Genomic DNA, 22,417 nt, shown 5'->3' on the forward strand with positions numbered 1-22,417 from the left:
ATTTTAAATATTGCAATCAGGCAGTGGTATGGCCCTAAATAATTTGGATTACTCTGTATATGTATGTGCCGACCATATATCACATACTCGTCGTACACGTCCAAATCAACTTTTAAGTTAACATAATGGAAATAATTTACTGTTACAGTTCATATAGAAAAAAGAATGTATTCAGGATTGTGAAGTGATGTAATAAAGATTAATCCTTATAGTACTATAAATGCGCCTCATATCTTTAAATAAAGAAAGAAAGAAAGCGTGCTTCATATCTGAAAAGGCTAAATCTAGGTAAGATAAAGACAAAAATAGTTTTTGCCTAAAAATGCAAAAAGGGAAACAGAGTAGAAAAGAGAAGCTTTTGTTTTGTTTTATGTTTAAATTCTAATATAACAATATTCCTCAATTCTCATACTTTTCTCCTATTTTTTGTGTTTTCTATTAAAGAATTATAATGTAATTTCATTAAACTCCGTTTGATTTATTCAAAATTTGCAAACATTCGTTTTTGAGTTTTTCCAAAATTGACACCTCACATCTGCTTTTTTTTTTTTTTTTAAGATTACGTATATATTCTACTAGAAATAATACCGGTCAGTTGGATAAAGTTATTGTGATCAGTACAAGTTTTCTTATGAACTTTTAATATAGATGCAAATTTAGAACTGAATTCAAAATTATTAAAATAAAACATTCCCTCTTGATTCATGTGTTACCTTCTTTTAAAACTGTTTAAAAATATATTGTTTCATAAATTCAAAGAGAATCCTAAAAATGTTTGTCAACGTGAATTAATATAAGTGGTTAAAAATCTAGAACAAACTTTAGTGTTGATTCGTATTTCTAATATTGCTTTTTTTTTTTTGCTTGATGAGTAACCCTTCACGTCTAGGGGCTAGTCAATAACGGTAATTGGATGAATTTTTTTGCAATCAAACTTGTGCAATAATCTTTTTAAGTGGATTTTTTTGACAAACCCCAACATGTCATTGACATCATGTATGACTTATTAAGAATGTCTTCTCATGCTATTGTATTTGTAAGGAAACAAAAAAAGAGAAATATGTAAATTATATTTCATTACAGGGTAGGGGATAGCTAGGGATGCATATACGGATATAACAACTGTTGTTCCTGGATGGTATTTTGTACCAAACTTGGTGTCAAAGTCTATAAAAAAAAATCCAGTTGAAGAGATTTTTATATGACTAAGATCCTCTCATGCATCCAATTAAAAATTAGAAATGCAAAAATGTGCAAGTTATAATTTTGGTTACGGTTACGGGTCTTCTTAGCAACCAGCAATCAGTGAATGTGTGAACACAATGAAGAAGTGTAATTTTTCTACTAGTGGTCCCCCTGAGAGTCTAAAAAAAATTATTAAACCCCTAAGCTCACGTGTAGGGTTCAATGCACTTACGGACCGTAATAATGTCAAAATTCATCATTAGCAGTGCAGGGATTGGTATTATGCGAAATCATTATAAATGACCTCAGAAAAAAAAAAGTAGTAATTGAAGGAAGGAAGGAATAAGGATAGACTTGAAGAAGGGTTTGAAATATTGATGAAATCATGGCATTTGGCCTTGGTCTGGTTAAATGCCTAACCTTCCTTTCTTTTCCTTTAGTTTCTTTCTTACACAATTCATTACCCTTTGGTGGGTCACATTCAGATCTTTCTATTGCCAATAGTATCACACGCTCACCCATGATGAGCAGATATAACTATGGGATGAAATTTCAAAGTCCTTCACGTGTGTTGGTCCTTGATGCTCCAAAAATCAGTTACTTTGGTTTGCTTCTCACTGGGTGATGCAATCATCTCCTGCTCTTTTAATTTTCCTTTTTTTTCTTTTTCCTTTTGGTAAAAATAAAGATGGGTCATTACCACGCTGCATAATTGTAATTATAGACAAGGTATATGATGATGGGTATTCATGAGTGCCAGTTATTTCTGTGGCCATGCAAATATTAAAAGAACAAAATGAAAAATCTTTACCACTGTCATACACATTTAAGAAAAAACTAACCACCCCTTAAATAATGAAGGTGCAAATTTTCAATAAATTATTAAATGGGGGTAACTACCAATATTGTCCTACCAATGAAACTAGACTTGATTTGTCAAGTAAGATCTAAATTCGAATTTTATAAAAATATGATTAAAAGAAAAAGATTCTATTTAAAGTAATTAGTCAAATTTTTTATAAAAATTAATTATTGATAAAACCAGTAAATATACCAAATACTATTATGGTGAAAAAAAAGGGAGATGACTCAATTTTTTGCTGGGGAAAAGCAAAATGGTTATTTAAGAAGGGGTTTACTAGGGGAAGAGAACCATTATTGTTGTGCCTTTGCCATCATTGTTTGATTCTGACGAGATTTATAACACCCTTTTATTAGATTCATACACGCATTTACGCCAATTTACTACCTGTGTTTTGCGCTTATGGCTTGTTTGTTGGGGAGATATATATAGAGAAGAGAGAGATACCCTTTTGCCTCCCTATATACACTTCTTTGACTCTGCCATTATTATTATTATTATTATTATTATTATTATTATTATTATTATTATTATTATTATTATTATTATTATTATCTGAAGTTGAATGGCATATGGGGTTGTTGACCAAGCACATGTTAGGGTAGTGAACATGTTTGAAGATATGATGGGGTAGGAACTCATGAGGCTACAACTTTGGTTGAGCAGAGGAAGCCTTAGCCGCAGCTATATCGCCGTTAAAGAAGAAAAGAAAAGGGGATATAGGACAAAATGCTGGTGTAGTGATTCATTTGCAGAAAAGGCACACACTAAACTTAATAATTATGGACTCACCAATTGCAATTTTTGGCCAAACTTATAGTCTCATTCAATTGGCCTAACTAAACTATGCAGAGCACGAGGAAGTGGCTAGCTAGACACCTTTGTTCCAATTTTTGGTTAAGGGAACAAAACAACAAAGTTTAGAATTCACCACAAATAATCAATTTGTATGAGAGAAATATGAAAAGTAAAAGTGTGAAACTTAACAATATTTATTGGTTTAAGTGTGTACGAAGTATATAAACCATGTCTGGGGTTAAATATCAAAAGTTATAATTGGTTAAAGTGAAAAGAATTATTGTTCTTATGAATTGTTTGATTCCCGGGTTAATCCACCACAAATTGATAAAATTAAACTTCATACTCCACGCTTTTGTTAAGATACCCCACAACAATTAAGATTGTGGTAAGAATATTCTTTTTAAGTTTCAAACAATCTTCTTAGAGCTAATTTTTGGAGTGGATTACATTTGATTTTAGTATGGTAGTATTAGAGTTTATATAAACTTAATGATGGGTCATCAAAGTCAAAATTTCCCAAACTTTTCATATATCTTGTTGTGTAGTGTATACGGGCTCCAGTGCCCGTGCTTTGCATGGTAGGAAAAAAAACAATAAAAAAAATAAAAAGAGAAAGAGTAAGAGAAACAAGTAAAAAAATAATATATTGATAATATTGTCCAACTAACAGATGACATATGGCTGGACAGCTTTTATATATATTGAGATGAGTCTTATTTTATGATAAGCAGATTTATACGAGTAGTTTATAAAAATATACTGTTCACCATATATATATATATATATATAAATGAATTACAATCTTATTTATTAATAAAAAATAAACAACCGCTCTGCTTTTGAAAACGTAGATAAATTGTTGAACTTTGTTAATCTTTTGGGTATATTTTTTTTCTATTCTTTACTTTTTAGAATGTGTTTCATAAATTAGTTTTTTTTAATAATTTCTATTTTTTTGAAATACTATGTAGTTTTTAAATTTTTATATTTATTCTTTTTTCTCTTTAAACATTTATTACATTTCCTTTTTAATCTTTTCTAGGTAAAAAAAATTATTTTTATTTTTTATATTTTTCAGTTATTTTATTATATAATTCTACAGTATACTTATAATTCAATAAAATAATTTTTTAACTTTTAACTACCCGTTAATTTTTCAACTAATTTGTCTAAAATAACATAATACTCATGCTACATTAATTCTCAATATATTCCATTTCAATATAAGATATGTTTATTAAGATATGTCGCATTTATTAGAAAGACAAATAAAATATTCTTATTAGTCTTAAACTAGTTTTAAATTAAATTAGTTGATCCATTTTCTGGTACACATTTTTTAAATTGAATTAAAATTAAAAATATACCAGACTAGTTTTAGAATAAAATAATCTGAACTACTGTTTTTAATACCTTTAAACTTTTAATTTTCTCTGACAAAGTAATATATATATATATATATATATATATATATATATATATATATATATATATATATATATATATATATATATATATATATATATATATATATATATATGTGGCCATTTTGCTACAACATTTAATTATTTTGAGAAACAAAAATTATAAATTTAAGCTATATAATTATATATGAATAATTAAAATTATAAGTTAGTTTTTAGTCACGTAACTATTTAAAAAGTTATTTCATTTTTTTAATCTTGATCATTTAAATGTAATCTAATCGTCTATATTTATATTTATTGTTATTAATTATTTCTCACATCAACTAACATTCTCAGAAAAAATCTCTCTCTCTAGAGAAGATTATATAGGACCTTTATTTTATAACAGTAAGATAAATGAATATATTAATTATTTATATATATTTGTATGACCTAAATTTATTTATCTCCCTCTTATAGAATTAGTTTTCTTATTAGATATGTTAATTTTCTATGCAATTGACTTTCTCTAAGATATGTGGATAGTTGGTATCAAATGATAAATAAATGTATGATTCTTATGAAATAAGATAAAAAAAAAAATGCCAGAATAAGAGTTCCAGCTTTTTATTGTAAATACTTTGAAACTCAAATAAGATTATATTTCATAAAAGATACATATAATTTTAAATAAATAAAAACACATGAAACTTGATTGACTTTATAGACAGTAAAAGTTGTGAGAAACAATAATTGAAAGTTGGCCATGTTTCTCTTCCAGTATTTGAACACAAATGTTATGGATTTTACTTGTTAGTACGAAATAAAATGAGTAGGAATGATGTACTAATGACTATTTCCATCTCATTCTACATTGTTACCATGACTTTCGTCATTGGGCATCTACCCGCTATTGTAGTAAAATATGTGATAAAAAAGAAATCAAACTAAAAAACAGTGAACAGACAAAAAAAAAAACTAAATAACAGTGCTAAAACGTTATTTACGAAACTTTAATGTAATTGTAAAATATGTTTCATTTAACAGTAATGCATCATCCTTTAATAAATATGAGGTAACTTGACAATACAGTTATATAACATTTTATTACGTTTCATTTAACTATCACTATATAGTGTCGCTATTAAACTCTTTTTCATTAGATAAATTTATATAAATATTATTAAACAGGGAACGGAAACAAATTATTTAGTATAATTCATTATAAAATTTATCTATTAATTAAAAAAAATATGTTATGTTTCTCACATTTTTCATAACTGGCCAGACTTTTATAATGTGCGTACATATTTTAAAAATTTAAGTCAATTTATATATATATATATATATATATATATATATATAAGTGTCCATTTGATGCATAAAAAGCCTGAAATTGGAATTTAAAATTAAAATTTAACCTATTTTTTATGTTCTATTAGAATTAAATAATAAATTTTAAAAGAAATTCATAAAATTAAATAAGTAACTAATTTCAGTCATTTTCAATTTTACCAACACGCAAATCATTTTAATTTCTCACCTCTATGTACGTGTAATTATTTTTACATGAAATTGAAATTTAAAATTAAAATTAAACCTATTTTTCAATTTTACCAACACGCAAGTAATTTTAATTTCTCACCTCTATATGTACGTGTAATTATTTTTACATGAAATTGAAATTTAAAATTAAAATTAAACCTATTGTTGTCATTATCATTAACCATACTAAGTAGCCCTATGATAATTATTGTAACTACTAGGATGTTCAAAAGGGTTGGATTTCTGTAATTTTTACATACCCGATTCTATTGATTCCAATCATAAATAGGTTGGTTTAATTGAGTCTGAATATTTAAAAAAAATATTTTTATTTTGTAAAAAATATTTTTTTAGAGTTATAATTTATTTTTACTTAAAGCTTTATAAGTAGATAATGACTAAATACTTTCAAAGAGATCAAATTATGATAATATTTAATTAATATAATTAATGATTTCAATGTTAATATAATATGTTTATTTTAGATATAAATAAAGTATTGTATTAATATGAAAAACATTAACAAAATCAAGATAACTATAAAAAACAACTTAAAAAAGAAAAAATATGGATGATTTAATTTAATAATTTAATAAATTATGTGAGATAAAAATTAATATGTTTTATATTTAATAATTAGCTTTTATATAATAATAAATTTAATTATATGATATGAATTGAATTGGATAAAAAAAAATAGAATTAATTATCCCCATATATGATCTAATCTTAAGTGGATTGGATCATATTTAACTCGAATACTTACAAAATCAACCCTATATAATTGAGTTAGGTTGGATTACCAATTGACCTAGACCCATAAATACCTTTGATAACTATCTTCATCACTAATACCATTATCATTAATATTACCTATGTCACCTTTCATTAATTATCATAATAATACTTAATCTTTAATTTGAAATCAAAATTATAAATTATAATTTTAATTCCATCTTCCAAACATATTCTAAGATATAGAATATCACCATTTCTATATAAAAATGTCATTATTTTCAAATAATAAAGAAATTACATACCTAAAAGAAAGAAGATAGTATAACAAAGATATCTTCGTCGTAAATAATAAGAATTTTGTTTTATTTTTTAGGATAAATTAATATTTTGATCTATAATTTATTATTTAGGTTTAATTTGGTTCTTTAATTTTTTTTATTTAATTTAGTCCTCTAATTTTTAAAATTGGTTCAATTTAATTTTTTAATTTTTTTTAATTTGATTCTCTAATTTTTAAAACCGACTTAATTTCTTTTTAGAAATGTGTATTTTTTGTCGATTTAAAATCACATAGTAGTTTTAAATCGCCACAAAGTGTGATTTTTTTTATTATTTATACTAAAGTACCAAATTGAATTGATTTATAAAATTAAAGAATCAAATTGAATAAAAAAATTAAAATTGAATTTAAAAAATAAATTAGAAGACTAAATAACTAATTTAACCTATTTTTTAACATGAATAAATTAAAATTTGACTTTTGAAATTAAAAATAAATCTATAAATTAAAAAAAAATCACCTCTATTTATTAATATCATAAATTGTGTCCAGATTTAAATTAAGATTGATTAAATTTAAATAGTGGTATTTAAAAAGAATAAAAAGTATAAAAAAAATAAACGTAAGCTACTTGATATAAGAAAAAACACATAATTTATTAAGAAAAGAACATATTATAAACGCCTTTTGTTATCTAGAATGAGTGTTTAAAACTAATATATGATTTTTTTTTTACCTATACGATTGTAAGAATATTATTCTTGATCGTTCAGTAAGACAAACTAATCTTCTTTAATAATCTAAAGCTATTCAAAAGTGAATTATTCCTCTCAATTAGATCTTTTCATATATAAAAATCATGATTCGAACCCTTTACAATTTACTTAAGAAACTGATGGGTTTTAAAATTAATAATATAATAATTGTTATAGAGATGAAAGAGGTATTATAAATCTTAAGGGGTACCCATCATCTGTTGAATCCCCATAATTAGACAACATAGATTGATGCAAGCAAAGTCCCTAAACGGGGTTGAAACGGGGGGGACACCCATGAACTGGTTGACAACTTCACTCACATAAGTAAAATAGACACATCCAAAAACACCATCTGTCAACCATGATGTTTCACGTTTCTGCCACTCATAACCCACGAGGGAATTGGGGGCTGGCTGGCCCAAACTCTCATCCAACCCCCCCTATATTACTCCCCCCAACAATTATTTCAACCTGAATTTGGCAACAAAAAGAGTGCTTTACTTAACACCCTACTATACACCTTTCCTCATAATTATTATCATTACAATAACGTAAAACAAAATACCATCAATGCCTTTTTTTTTTATATATAAAAAAAAAACTCTTTTAATTAGGCTAATATGAGTCACCGGGTAATTGGTGTGAATGGAATCCGATTAGGAGTAAGAATTGATTCTCAAAAAAATAGATGTTGTGGTACTAATGACACCCCTTCTCATCCTTTTTTTCTTTTTAGCCCTTTTTGTGAAACCTTTTTCATGATTTCACATTTAGTTTGTTAAAAAGTTAAAGCACTCTCCCAAGCATATAAAAATAAAAGCAAAGAAAAAGAATTAGTTGATGTGCTAAGGCAACGGATTTTGGCATAAATGAACAAAACTTGGTATCATCACTAAAATGTAAAAAATGAAAGATATTCATTAAATATTATGGGAAACGATGATGACGATGATAAAGAATTAAAACACAAGTGGCTAGCTAAGGAAGTGCCGTGTAGTGGAGACAAGTCCACAAACAAGTGGCAGTCTCTTCCCTTCTCTCTCAGGTCTCAAGGCACAAAAATGGCCATTTTCAACAAAAGGAGGAATAACATTACGGCAACGAGAATGATTACTGCCAACACTTCCCCAACACATGAAAATTTCAAAAACGAAAGTGTAAATTATGGAGGCCTAAAAATAGAAGCACCACAGCATAAATAAAAACAAAAGAGTAATTGATGATAGGGGGGGAGGGGGTAAGGAAGGGTGCTGATGGTGGTTTTGGACCCAATCCAAACCATCATTGCATATCTTGGGACGGCCTAGCCCATCATCATTTTACAAACCCTAACTCAAAGCCCCCATTATTGTTCCTCCCCTGTCCATTATGCCCATTTTTATTCCCACTGTGCCCTTTACCTCACAAGGTATTGTTCTTCCATACACAACAAACAATCCCATAGAAACACAAAAATGTCGAATAAATTTATCTTAAATCAGATCAAGTTCTCTGGAAATTTTACTTGGTAACAAATGGTGACCATTTATTTATACATAAGTAGATAGATAGATAGATAGATAGATACTCCTCTTAAATTTTTTATTTTATTTTTAATCGCCCTCCAATATTATCAAATAGGACGCAAATGACATGGTAGGTTATAATAGATGTCTATCCAGAGAAGGGTTGTTGTACAAGAACCTAAATCGCAAATAATTTTATATATAACCCCTGTAGCATTCGAGCATCGCAAAGAATTACTGTCCCTTAAATTGAATTTTATAACGTCAACGAAAAGGAAACCAAAATCACTTCCAGAAAAGATGAACGTTAACTCTAAGTAAACGACTTTGGATGTTAAATTTTTTCCATAACTCTTGAGCATGAGGAGTTTCCCTAAAAAAAAAAGGTTACCAACTAAATTGAATTATAGTAAGGGTAGAGAAAATCGAACACTTGTATCTAAAAGAAACAAAAGTGTAGAACCTTTAACTACTTATGTTAATCCTAACTAACATTAACATGTTAAATTTCTCCCATAACTCTTAAGCATCAGTTCCCTAAAAAGGGTCATCCATCAAATTGAATTTTAGTAACTCCAGATAAAACCGAACCAGCATCTAGAAGAAACAACATAAAGCTAACTTCATATCCTTAACCACTTCTGTAAATCCTAACCAAAAAAACATTGTTGGCATGTTAGATTTGATTAAAATATGCAGCAACGTACCCTTAAAAATAAATAGAAAAGGCAAAAAAAATGAAAGGCAAACAAAGCATCATCATTGGCATGACGCCATAAGCATCATCATAATAGAAGGCGAAACATAAAATCTTTTAGGCTACTAACCGGCCGCCTTCCATGCTTACACATGCATGATTGTTGTGTCAGAGAGAGGAGGGGCACGTCCCTCCCCACTCTCTCTCTCATCCTTTATGTCTTGTGTTATTCTTCTTCTTCTCTTTCTCTTTTTTTTTCCTCTATAAATTAACACCCTTTGTTCCTTTTGTCCCTCACTTCCTCTTCACCCTTTTCACACTGCAACAATCCTTCCACAAAATCCAGAGACTCTGCTTCCCTCCACCAAAGTCTCCTACTTAGCCACAAACCAACCAACCCTTCTTCAGAAGGTGATCTTTTTCGAAAAGTTCAAGAGAGAAAGACAAGAGGACCCCACCTCTCTCTCTCTCTCTCTCACACACACACACACAACACACTATGTTTATTGTTTTGTAACTTTTGTTTTTCCTCGTTACTTTCACAAACAAATGTAAACATGGTATATTTCAGGCTATTGCAAAGTTGGTGTTTTTTTGGGGTTTAGATATCTGAGTCCAAATCACTTGTATTGTACTATTTTAGTTGCTTCTTCTATCTAACTTAAGGATAGACATTGTTTGAGGTATCTTAGTTATTTTCACTCCACCTTTGTGGAAGGAATGTTTGTTGTTGCCTATCAAATCTTTTTTTTTTCTTTGTAGATTCTGTTTCATTTATTTTATTTTATAATTTCTTTTGTTTATAAAAAAAATGAAAAAGGAAAACCACCCTCAATGGTTTCTTTGTCTTTCTCTAGCCATAGCCTTCCCATTAAGTGATTTGTTTATTCGTTTTTTCCCATTTTACTTTTGGCACTTTTGAGGATACTAAAACCCTTTTGCATTGCCTCTTATATAATGTGTGTGTGCTTGGAACACCAAGGAACTGTGGCTTTTGCATAGACACACAGAAGATCTTGGTGTACGAAGCTTGTCTCCTTTTCTACGTAGGACCTTTATTTTATCCTTTTCTTCCCTCTTGGGATAGCCGAAAGAAGAAGCCATGTTCTTCTTCTTCTTCTTTTTTCTGCTTTCAAGTCAGTGCAGGATTTGGACAACTGTTATTAACTTATTTTCCTTTCCCTGCATCATTTCATCCCAATTTCTTCTTTAGTTTTTTCAGACAACCCCATATGCTCTATTTATTTGACAAGGTGGTCCAAAAAAGACTCAATTGTTCTTCTTCTATGCCTTTTCCCTGTTGATATTGCCTTCTTCTCTTAAGTGTCATAATTATATGTACCAAAGCATTTCATAAATCAACACATTCACTAGGAAGCTTGCATATTCCTTTATTTTATTTAATTTTATTAAGGTGGTTCTGTTCCTTTCTTGTTTTCTTCTTACCTTCTTTTCCCTTTTGTTCTTCTCAAAAAAATCTCAATCAATTACATTCATATAAATATAATATACCCCTTTGGATTGATTCACTTGCTTGATACATCATAGTTTGTTTTGTGAAACAATTAATAACAATTAGTATCTTTTTGTTTCAGGGTTAAGTGCAGGAGGAAATTTTGGTGATTTGATTAAGTAGTGATGGAAAGGTTGAACTCAAAGCTGTACCTGCAGAACTGTTACATAATGAAGGAGAATGAGAGACTAAGGAAGAAGGCACAGCTTCTGAATCAGGAGAATCAGGCCCTGTTGTCTGAGCTCAAACAAAAACTCTCCAAGGGCAATCAGAAAGCCAATAATGCTAGTAATCCAAACACCTTTCTTGACCTGAGTCTCAGCTCAAGTTCCAGTCAAAACCCTTCTAGTTCCACCAATTAAATGTGCTAAATTAGTGATTATGAGAAGCATCTTGTGACCCCTCTAGTGACTGTAATTGTTTTTTTCTAATCCTTTTTTTTTTGTGTAAAACCAACCAATGTGAGGAGCAGTGTAGTTGTAGTTTCTGTTCCATAGGACAATACTAGCAATTAATCCTCTACCAGGGCACTATTGCTTCCATTTCCATGTTTAATCATATTTTCCTTAGATATGAATTTCTGAACTACATTGTTGTATGATGGTGTATCTGGTCTATCTGCTAGAAATGAATATAAACTTATTATATGCTTAGCTCTCATTATTGCTAGTGCCTCTGCTTGTTTCTATGTGATTATGGAAATTATATATACTAACATAATTATTAGCTACCATGAATTCTAGTTGATTTTCCATATATTAATAATAAATAATATTAAAATAAGTTGATTCTATATCAAGTATGAACCTCCCCCAAGAAGCAAAGTCATAATCTGTATAATGGTGTCATGTTGCAAGTTTTATTTTATTATTTTCACTTGGCTTGACAAACAAATAACCTTTTTTTTTGTAAATTAAACAAATAACCTTTGCCAGTGTATTAGCTCAATTTCAAAGTGAAAAAATAAAATAAAATAAAAAATTATTAAGTTGGTGGAATAAAAATAAAACGTGGTTAGTCATTCAGTCAGCTTTCAAAGTGAAAAGATATGTTACATTTTGATGAAAATTACAAAAAAAAAAAGAAATGAATACGAAGGGTGACAGAGATGGCTTATCGTTCAGATTCTTTTTATAAGAGATATCTTCTTATCAGAAAAGAAGTCATAAAAAGATTCAAGAATAAAAGTCAAAGAGGATTCATTAGAATGGGAGAAGAAGAAACAAAGGCAACCCAGAAAATATCAGAGAGGACATGACATTGTCAATGCCTCATAGCATACAATTACGGTTGACTGCAATTCGGATGCAGAACGTATCATATCATAAAACAACTGTGTCAAAAAGTCTTAAATATTATTTAATTTCAAATTAAAAATTATATATAATTGAACATATATTAGCAATTTATCATTAAGATTTATGAGTATGTCCATCTCAACATCATTTTTTTTTCTTTTTCTTTTTTTTTACTTTTTACCCATCTTTAGTTAATTATACCATTACACCAATTTTTATTTTTTTTTTTACTTTTTACTAACTTCAGTAATTTTTTTCTTCAACCGAATAACTTGAAATATTTTATTAAATGAATTTCCCAAATAATTTTATATTCTTAGATTGAATTAACATTAATTACTAGCAATTATTATTTAATAAAATGTACATTGCAAGGTCCACAATAAAAATTTAGCACTAGTAAAGTAGTAATTACGTAAGCACATATTACTAACAAAAAAAAAAAGGCAAATGTTGCTTGACCTTAATAAGATGAAGTTCTAACAAAATTATTAACAGGCACGGGTTCTTTAAAAGTAAGCACGAGCACAAATACCTCTATTATGGTCTGTTTGGTAGAGAAAAAAATTAGGAGTGGAAAGGATGAAAATAATTTGATTTCTTTGGTAAAAAAAAATATTAGAATAATTTGAAAAGTTGTTAAATTATTTAGGTTTAAATATGTTTTTTGTTCTTGTAAGCTAGCACTCTTTTTTTGTCACTATAAGTTTATTTTTTAAATTTTAATTTTTATAATTTTGTATCTTTTTAATTTTAATCCTTGATATTTTATTCATTTGTAATCTTTATAAGTTTGTGTCTTTTTAATTTTGATTCATGTATGCATAAATTTATGGAGATTATAAATGAAAAAATTAGAATCTTAAAACGATTAATATTGAAAATATACAAACTTAAAAGGAATAGAAATAACAAAAAAACTTACAAAAACCAAAATTAAAAAAATGCTAATTTAGCAGGACTAAAATTAAAAAAATAGACTTACATCGATCAAAAAAAGAAAAAACTAACACCTAAAACATATTTAAGCCAATTATTTAACCTTTAATTTATCCTCTCTTAATAAAGAAAAAACTCTCATCCCTATATTTCTTTAATTTATCCTCTCTTAATAAAGAAAAAACTCTCATCCCTATATTTACGAACTCATTTCTTCCTAAGCAACACCTCGAATGTAAGGGTGATGAAAGGGAGCAATTCATCTAGCCATTGATCTGCCTAAGATCAAGGGGTACGTAGACAAAATGGATTGGAAATCTCAACCTACTCTGTATAGACAGGTTGACGAATTGAGGTATTGTACTTTTTTTATTAAAAAATTAATGAACTTACTAAAAATAATAATACAAATAGAAAAGAATAAAGATTATCTAAATAAAATTTTTTATTACTCATCTATACAAAATTATGACCAAAAATAAAATAGGAAATACTATCTCTAGTTGTCAACTATAAAGCACAATGCTAAGTGTTTCATTCATATTTCATAGAAAATTCAAGCAACATGTAAAATATGATCTAAGGGAATGTCATGACAATACTACACTGCTAAATTATTAGGATTCATCTAACAATTCCAACAATTAGAAGTTATGAATTATTTCATCATATAAACCAATAACTAGAGCCAGTCAACCACAAATTCAATGAGGCCTTTTAAAAAAAAATCACAATTTCAATGAGTCCCACAATTCATAAAATATTAGAAATCTGAAACCAACTACTCTCAAGTCTCCACTAACATAAGTCCAGTCGTCCACAACCTCAATAACACAAATTAATTTCAATGTTTTAAAACACATCACAAAAAAAAAACAAGTACACAAATCTAACGAGCCAACCCACAAACTAACCCAACAAGCCAACCTGCCTCACCTCATTTGGCTGACAAGTTAAGCAGAGCAAGTCAAAGTGGATTAATTGGTGGATTGAAGACTCCAACCCACCCTACAAAAACAGAAACATAAATAAATGGATTGACTCAACTAGTCTAATAAAACATTTTGTACCTCTACTTTGGTGTTTTTGTTCCTCATCTTAGGTTTGCACAAGGACAACATAACAAAATGTAATTAAAATATCACAAATATTTAATTTAATTATTATATTATTTTATCATTGTTGTTTTAGAGAAAATTTTATTATTGGTTAACATTACACTATTGTAATTATTGCTGTATTTATTAAATTTTTGTTGAATAAACCAAATCAAGTAGCATGCAGTTAAAAAACTTTGCCAAGTATTCGATTTACAGATGACATTTTAAGGAACATGACATCATCATTTTCAGAGTGAAAAATACAAGTTCGTGTTCAAACTTCTAATGGGAAAAAAAAAATTGCAAACAAATTTGCATTTATCTCCGTTCAAAATACAATAAAGAATGTCCAATCAAAATCCAAAGGGAATTCACAAATTTTTCATCATGTAAATCCTGCATCTAACTGAAACTGACCTCTTAAGGTCACCAAACCAGCTCAGTATGTCATGTTTTTGATATGGAATTAAGGACCGGGGCATGATGACTGAGATTCCCTTTGAAGACCCACAAGTCAGTCAAAATCTATAGATTTTAATAAATGGGTCCAAAAATATGACGAAAGATACTGAAGAAAAATTATATATATTATAAAACAATAAATAAAATAACCAATAGTAATGTGGAGTTGAAGTATAACAGAACCATATGGCTAAACCAAGAGATGCCTCAGAGCAGGACCAACATATCTAACATTTTACCACTGCCCCCTCTTGGATTTAACTTAGCTGTATTAAATGTTTGTTGAAATTATATTCTCTTTGTTACAGAGTATCTGCAGCCTGCAGATTCGGCCATCATAACCATATCTAAGACTATATTATGGAGTTAGGACGGGTTTGACAAATGAAAAACAAAAAATGTAAATAAAAAAATGGCTTTTGAAAATAAAAAAATGATTAGCTCGAGTGGCAAATTGAAAAATTAAAAGGAATCTCATAACTCAAAGTCATCATCTTGGGGTTTTGAATTGTCCCAAGTCACATTGCGATTAGTTTGGCGTGAATATGAATTTGAGGTTAAGGTTTTGAGGTGGTGAATTGTAATATTGAATCCCACTTAACAGCCGCTTCAGGAATAAATAAATAAATTAGAGAATCTTCACAATGTTTTATTTTCACAATGTGAATAAATGGGTGACAATTTTGGAATAATTGTAAATAGTGGATGAACTTTAAATGAAAATGAATTTTATACTATCATTTAAATACAAACTGTCGTATGTTATAAATTTATTAACTTTTACATAAATTATTTTAAAACTTATATCTATAATAATTTTTAATTGATTGGTAGTGTAAAAATTTTACCTTAATAATATAAAAAAAATTAAACTCTTAATTTTTTTTTCAACCAACTGCCATTTCTTTTTAAAAAAAATACAGTAAAACTATCATCACTCCAGAAAAGGATGCGGTGTTGGTGCAGCATTTTCTTAAAAATACTTATTTGAAAAGAAAATAAAATGTATTAAAAACCCATATCTAAGTAAAAGGTCCAGACAGTAATATTTTTTATGCACATGGAGAAACTCACCATTTCTAAGATTAGGAAATTGGCTTGCTTAGCCTCCGAGACTAATAATGCATACAAAGATTTAACTCGGTAGTTGAGCAATTGAAGGACAAATAAACTACCAAACCTTCACCATTTCAAGCCAAAATGAGTTACAAGCATTCTTCCTCTTCACTTTTATTGTATTATGGAGTCATTTGCATGAATTTTACTGAACTTGTTTGATCTCGTCTTACAATAAGATATTTATAAGTATTTTTTATTTGTAAGAATTAAAAACAATATTAGAAAATTTATAACACACATTTTACTTAACCAACTGAGTTAAACTCATTTTAACTTCTAGCAATTTTGAGTGAAACCGTGTTCTTCTAGAATTTATTCAATCATTCTTAGTTTACTCTTCCTTCGCCACCAAAAAAAAGATAGTAACATTTACATCTGGGTTATTCTTATCGTTTCTCTCCATGTGCAGTACCTTTGCCAACAACTGCAGTTATCTATTCTATCATTATACAATTCTGGGCCCGTCATTGGGAAAAGAAGCCACAAGAAGCCCAGGAATCCTATTATGAATGTTACACTTACAATCCCTGAAACAGAAACAGATGAATAAGTCCAAAACAACATTTGTATGGAAATGTATAGTGAAGCCATAAATCACCTTATTCATAGTTCCATGAAAAAAATGAGCAGACCATGAGTACAGTTAATCGTACTAACTAGCACTGTTTTTATCCCTGGCCCCCTCTTCTTTTTTTTATGAAAAAATAAAATAAAATAAAATAAATCTTCCTATGCATGCATAATATAAGGTCTTATGAAGAGGGAGAGCTCATTGGGTGTCGGTGTGTCACCATCAGATATTAGATCTAAAACTTGATAATGGCCACAGAAGCATGAGAACTATATTTCAAGTTTCATGCTAGAGAAACGGTTAAAATAAACATACTTAGAATCATAGATCAAACTTTTACAACTAGTGATTTAATCTTGATTCACTGTTAGTGTAAAATTTCAGTCCCATATGTACCAAACTGTTAAAAAATTAAAATTTTGTTTATTGTAAGTGAAATGTCTTAGTTACTCCAATAATATTGTACTTTTCTAGGAGATATAAGGCTGGTTGGATGGTTAAGAAGGAGGGAAAGGAGGAAAAGGTCTCAGGTTAAAGTTGTAACTGATAACTATATATTTTCTACATTCTTTTCTTCATATTTTTAGTAAATAATTCGTAATGAAAAGAGATATGGAGGAAAATAACTAATTAACTGTACAATTTAAGCAATTACTAAGAATTTAAAAATTCTTAACTTGTGCCTCCAGTCAGAAGTCCAGCTGAAACTAAACTTCCAAATCTATCATAAGTTCATCACAAAATGGCAGTACTTTTTGAGCTCTAGATTATATAGTAAGTAGAGAATAGTTCAAGAAATGAAAGACAAATTAAAAGCAAAGAGGCTTGGGATGAAAAGAAAAAACAAGAGAAAAAGGGTAAGAAGATTAAAAGTAAATAATAATAATAATAGTACTATAGTAGTTTGATATAATAACCAAAGAAGTCAAATTTGCAATTTACTCCATAAGCAACTTGATACACGTACCACTTCTCTGCGAATACAATACAGGCAGTCCCATAAAATTACAATATATGTGCACAACTAAGGGAGCTAAAAGGTGTCCTGCAAAGCATAAGCCATTAGCAAATGAGAGACAGGAAAAAAACGGCAACCAAACACAAGAGAATGAACAGTGAAGAGAATGATATCAAATTGCTAACTACAGCTATATAGCTCAAAGAAAAGTAAGGTTAATGAACAGTGAAGAGAATGATAGCATGTCATAATAATATAATATCAATATATCATACTTATCTGTCTTTCCTATCATTTCAACCCATAACAGAGATAAACTTTCTGTATATTAAGGCAAGTGCTGGAATTTACATTTATCCAACACATTTAATATTGGCTTTATTCTGTGTGTTTTCTTGTTAGGGACACTTTAAAATAGAAGAGGAGTTAGATCCACTAACTTGTAAATTTAGTACTTACCTTCCTGATTTTTATAATATTGGCAAGCATATATAATTATAGAAAGGTTTAAAATATTTTTGGACTCTATTGTTTATCATGATTTTGGTTTTGGTCCCTTTTTGTTAAAAATTTGTCTCAGTCACAACTTCATTGTTTTAGTTTTTGGTTCCTATAGTTTCATTCCGTTTAGGTTTAGATCTCATACCAAAAATTAGCCTTGATGGTTGTCTCTCGAAGAATATGTGTTGTGGTATATCGTTAGTGGCAGGGACCAAAACCAAATAAATAAATAAAACTATAAGGGGACTAAAAACAAAACTTTCCAGTCTAAAGGGTAAAATCCAGAGTCATTTTAACCCTAAACGTCATTATCCAATCATTTTTTTAGCAATGCTGAATCTATTCATATTTGTGTTTCAGAAGCACATTCTATCATCACTTAATAGAAGTCAGACCAAATATAACCACAACATAACCAGTAACATTACCAATCAATCAAGTGCCCAAACACCACATACCAGTTCGAACGAAAAGAAAAGATGCATATGACCCAAAGACAACAGTGTAGCCAAGCTGGAGACCTGGAGACAAAATTCATTTTGCAGTGAGATTATTATCCAACAATACTAAGTTGAGATTGTTGAAATGCCCCAAAATCTAAAATTCTCTATAAAAGATACAGCAACTTTGCCAGTGTGACATTGGTAATGAACAACATAAACATTGACCATACCTATAACCATAGCAGCCTTCACTATTCTGTAGTTTTGCTTGGCGTAAATCTCCAAGAAATGATTTAAATGTGCTGCAAACCAATAATGCAGTAAAACTTCTTATTTAGCCTTGCATTTGAAAAGGACAACAATTTCTGCTCACTATTTTCTTCAATCTACAACCAAACGAAAATTTGCTGAATATTTAACGGATTATAGCTCACCATTAAAACTTTTTATCTGGTATCTATGCAATGCAAAATATACAATAATTCATTAAAGTATAAAGAATTTCCAAAATTATTTCTAAGATTACATCTTAGGACAACACTGTTGAAAAGGATTGTGCATGTGAGAGATAGTGTGAACACTGAACAGAGTTTTCGACACTACATTTCCTTTCTGGTAGGTACCCTTTGCTAATTAGTAGTTAATATTTATTCTTGTGTCTTGTTTAAAATATAAAGGCAGCAAGTTACTCTTGCATATATAGTCTAATTAAACAAGACAGTTAAGATATTGGCCACTAATTCCTTATAGTACAGGGACAAAGGGAATCTCTTATATACATATACATATACATATGCATGCACATGCGTGCATACGCACACACATGCTTCTTCAACTTGTAACCATAAAATGAATTTATTATGTCCCCTTCTAAAGTCTTCAATACAACAACAACACTAGTTTTATCCCACTGAGTGAGTTCAACTACATGGATCACATAACACCTTTGGACTTTGTTAAAAACCAAATTCTCAAGGACAAAGTCTTCCAAATGTTTTATATAAAATTTCTTACTAAAAATAAAACTTCTCAAAAGTGCAGTGAACTTCAGCTCTAATAAAACTTGTTACAATAGCATTGTTATACTACAATGGATGTTTGATGCCTTCTCTTAAAACAATTTTTTGAATATTAAATGATAAAAGATTCTCATTTACATCCAACAATAGAAAATTCTACTCTATAACTATCGAAATCACATACATCTTCTAGAATTGACATCTATGTACTTACCTAAGCTGAAGAAAATGGGGCAAAGAAGAATAATACTGTATGTCTTAAGTCCTCCACACAGAAGTAAAGGTATCATGCATGCCCTAAACACCAACTCCTCAGTAAGGGGTGCCTGTTCAGTATAGTATACCACAATAAATCATTTCCATAATAAATGTGAGATATGAAACTGAACCCATGAAACACACATCAACTAAGCTGTATTCACAAGTCAGCAAACAGATATGTTTAAATTCTCATTATAAGCACAAGAGAAAAATAAGCTACACACACAGCAGCTTATTGATAGCAAAAGCTTAAACATGCATGATGATGATAATGATACTAACCACAACATAGTTTCGCCACACCAAAATATTTGATGAAATCGCAGATAACCAGTCAAGAAACCTCTGCAAGGCAAATTTACAGGAATCAAAGGAAAGGGCAGCACCAGAATTTGTGTGTTGCCTCCAAGAAGCCAGCAAGAGAAGACACTTGAGGAACATAGACCCAGAATACATTAGAGAGGTCAAGCAAAGAGGAAGAACCACAGCCTGCCACTGTTTCATACAGAAAATTCAGCAATGAGTGACCCTTTTTCCCAATCTGCGTATGATAACAAAAACAACAACTTGACATCACCACACAACACAAGACAAAATGCTCTTTCATCCCTCAATTGAACCATGAATTTCATACACATTACTCACAATATGGTCCCTCCGGATGCCAAATACACCAAACATGTGCCGCGATTCCTTAGTTTGCACCTTCACACAGAAAAATCACAAGAGTAAACTCAAACATTGTGATTATTTTAGCTAATTTTTACAAAAATGACTACAAATTCCCCACCAATTTCACAATAATATAGGACAAAACTTAGATGTATTTTGTTACTCTTTATTTAAAACTGAATTTCACCTCATGAACCAGTATAATAAAGGTTTGCGTTAAAAATATTAAAATTGTAAAAGTAAAACTGTAATTCTAATTGCAAAACACCAAAATTATCAAAACAAATGCATGTAAGTTTTTCTTTTACCAAACGTAATTTTCCTTCATAAGCAATCTTGTTCAAGACACTATCAAATAATACATGTAGGACACCTCTCCCAACGGAAACTCAAACCTTAGTTAGCTATCTGGTAAAATATTCACCCGTAACCCAGCGGGTGGATAAAGTACATTAAATAGTCCGTTTTAAGGATTGGTGACTTACCCATTCAATGACTAAGACTATCCCCTTTCCCTATACTCAATTCCCATTGCTAAATGCATCTAAGTCTTTTAATAATTGTTTTAATATGTATTTTTGTCCCTCGAAATTCAAATTAATGTCACCGTGTTTTTGTCCCCAAATTTAAATTTGCTTTTTGTTACTCCTTCAATTTTAAAAAATGTTCTTTTCAATCTCTCTTGCAGTAAAAAATTGCCATAAATTATGCATCCAAATCACCAAAAACAACAGTAGCTCGTTAAATCTTTAATAACACAAGGGTTTTGCTAAGAAATGTCCTCACTAAGTAATTTGAAATAGAATGTTTTTTTTTATTCGAAGTCATGTTAAAGATGCATTGGAAATCACATTAATTTTTTTTTTCCTTGTTCGAGACGCAATAAGACCACTATGAGGCGACAAAGTTCTCACTCCAAGTATTTAACACAGTTACATATATCTTAGGACTCAAACTCGAGACCTCTGGTTAAGCTGAAACAAATCCATGATATTTCCCAATGAAAACTTTCCATTTTCAATACCTAACTTGCCTGCTATTACTGATAATACTAATAATAAGATGGGAGAGTGCATACGGGGAGGATGAGAGCGGAAATGAAGAGTGAGAGAATGGAGGAAACGACGGCGCATAGGAAGCGACGGATCATGTAGGCTTTGAAGGAAGGAGGAGGTGGGAGACGAATGAGCACGGTGGGAGCGTAGAGGATGGCCACGTAGAACAGGGCCATTGCTATGCACGCCATTAACGCAACTGGCTGCGAAACGACACCGTCTTGCTCCATTGCGGATGCTGCTTCTTGTAGTAACCCTAGAGAGCAAGAAGGGGGAAAGTGGTCAATTGAATTATTTCTTTAGGACATTGGTTGACTACTTGAGGAATGAGGACGGTTACTATTTTGGTCACCTGAAGAAGTCAAGTTCATGGCTACTTCTTACTTATTAGTGTTTTTTTTTTCAGAAAAAAAATATTTTTATTAAAAATAAATGTTTTCTATGGAAATAAAAATATATTTAAAAATGAATAAACAATCAAATTGTTTATGAAGTATTATCCTCTCTCCTAAATATTAATAAAAAAAATCATCTCTCCTAGATAATCCTTAAAATAAATCTAAGATGTTATAGAAATTTTTTCATATAATTTCTCTTAAAAACCAGAATATATTTATAAATTAGCTAATAAATAAATAATTTTATCTTATAGAAAATTTTATTTTATTTTTATCTTCTAAAAAAATACTTCTAGAGAAACTTCTCAAACATTTCATCCTCTTACAAATC

General features: G+C 29.5%; 1 protein-coding gene and 1 long non-coding RNA gene across 2 annotated transcripts; one reads left to right on the plus strand and one right to left on the minus strand.

Moving 5' to 3' along the window:
- The first annotated feature begins 10,830 nt into the window (after positions 1–10,830).
- On the plus strand, positions 10,831–11,953 carry LOC114370741. The gene is made up of 2 exons (XR_003657914.1): positions 10,831–11,030; positions 11,373–11,953. It is a non-coding gene; the product is annotated as an uncharacterized LOC114370741 (long non-coding RNA).
- A 4,494-nt stretch (positions 11,954–16,447) lies between these two features.
- Positions 16,448–22,029, minus strand: LOC114370186 (CAAX prenyl protease 2). Its single transcript, XM_028327471.1, has 8 exons — positions 21,712–22,029; positions 20,607–20,666; positions 20,244–20,456; positions 19,915–20,026; positions 18,912–18,983; positions 18,697–18,759; positions 17,747–17,824; positions 16,448–16,735 (listed from the first exon to the last, which is right to left on the minus strand). Exons 1-8 carry the CDS (start codon positions 21,916–21,918, stop codon positions 16,578–16,580), a joined length of 963 nt encoding a protein of 320 aa, XP_028183272.1. The 5' UTR covers positions 21,919–22,029; the 3' UTR covers positions 16,448–16,577.
- Between the last annotated feature and the right edge of the window lie 388 nt (positions 22,030–22,417).

Source organism: Glycine soja, chromosome 10, assembly GCF_004193775.1.
Source record: "Glycine soja cultivar W05 chromosome 10, ASM419377v2, whole genome shotgun sequence".
In the NCBI taxonomy this organism is placed as follows: domain Eukaryota; kingdom Viridiplantae; phylum Streptophyta; class Magnoliopsida; order Fabales; family Fabaceae; genus Glycine; species Glycine soja.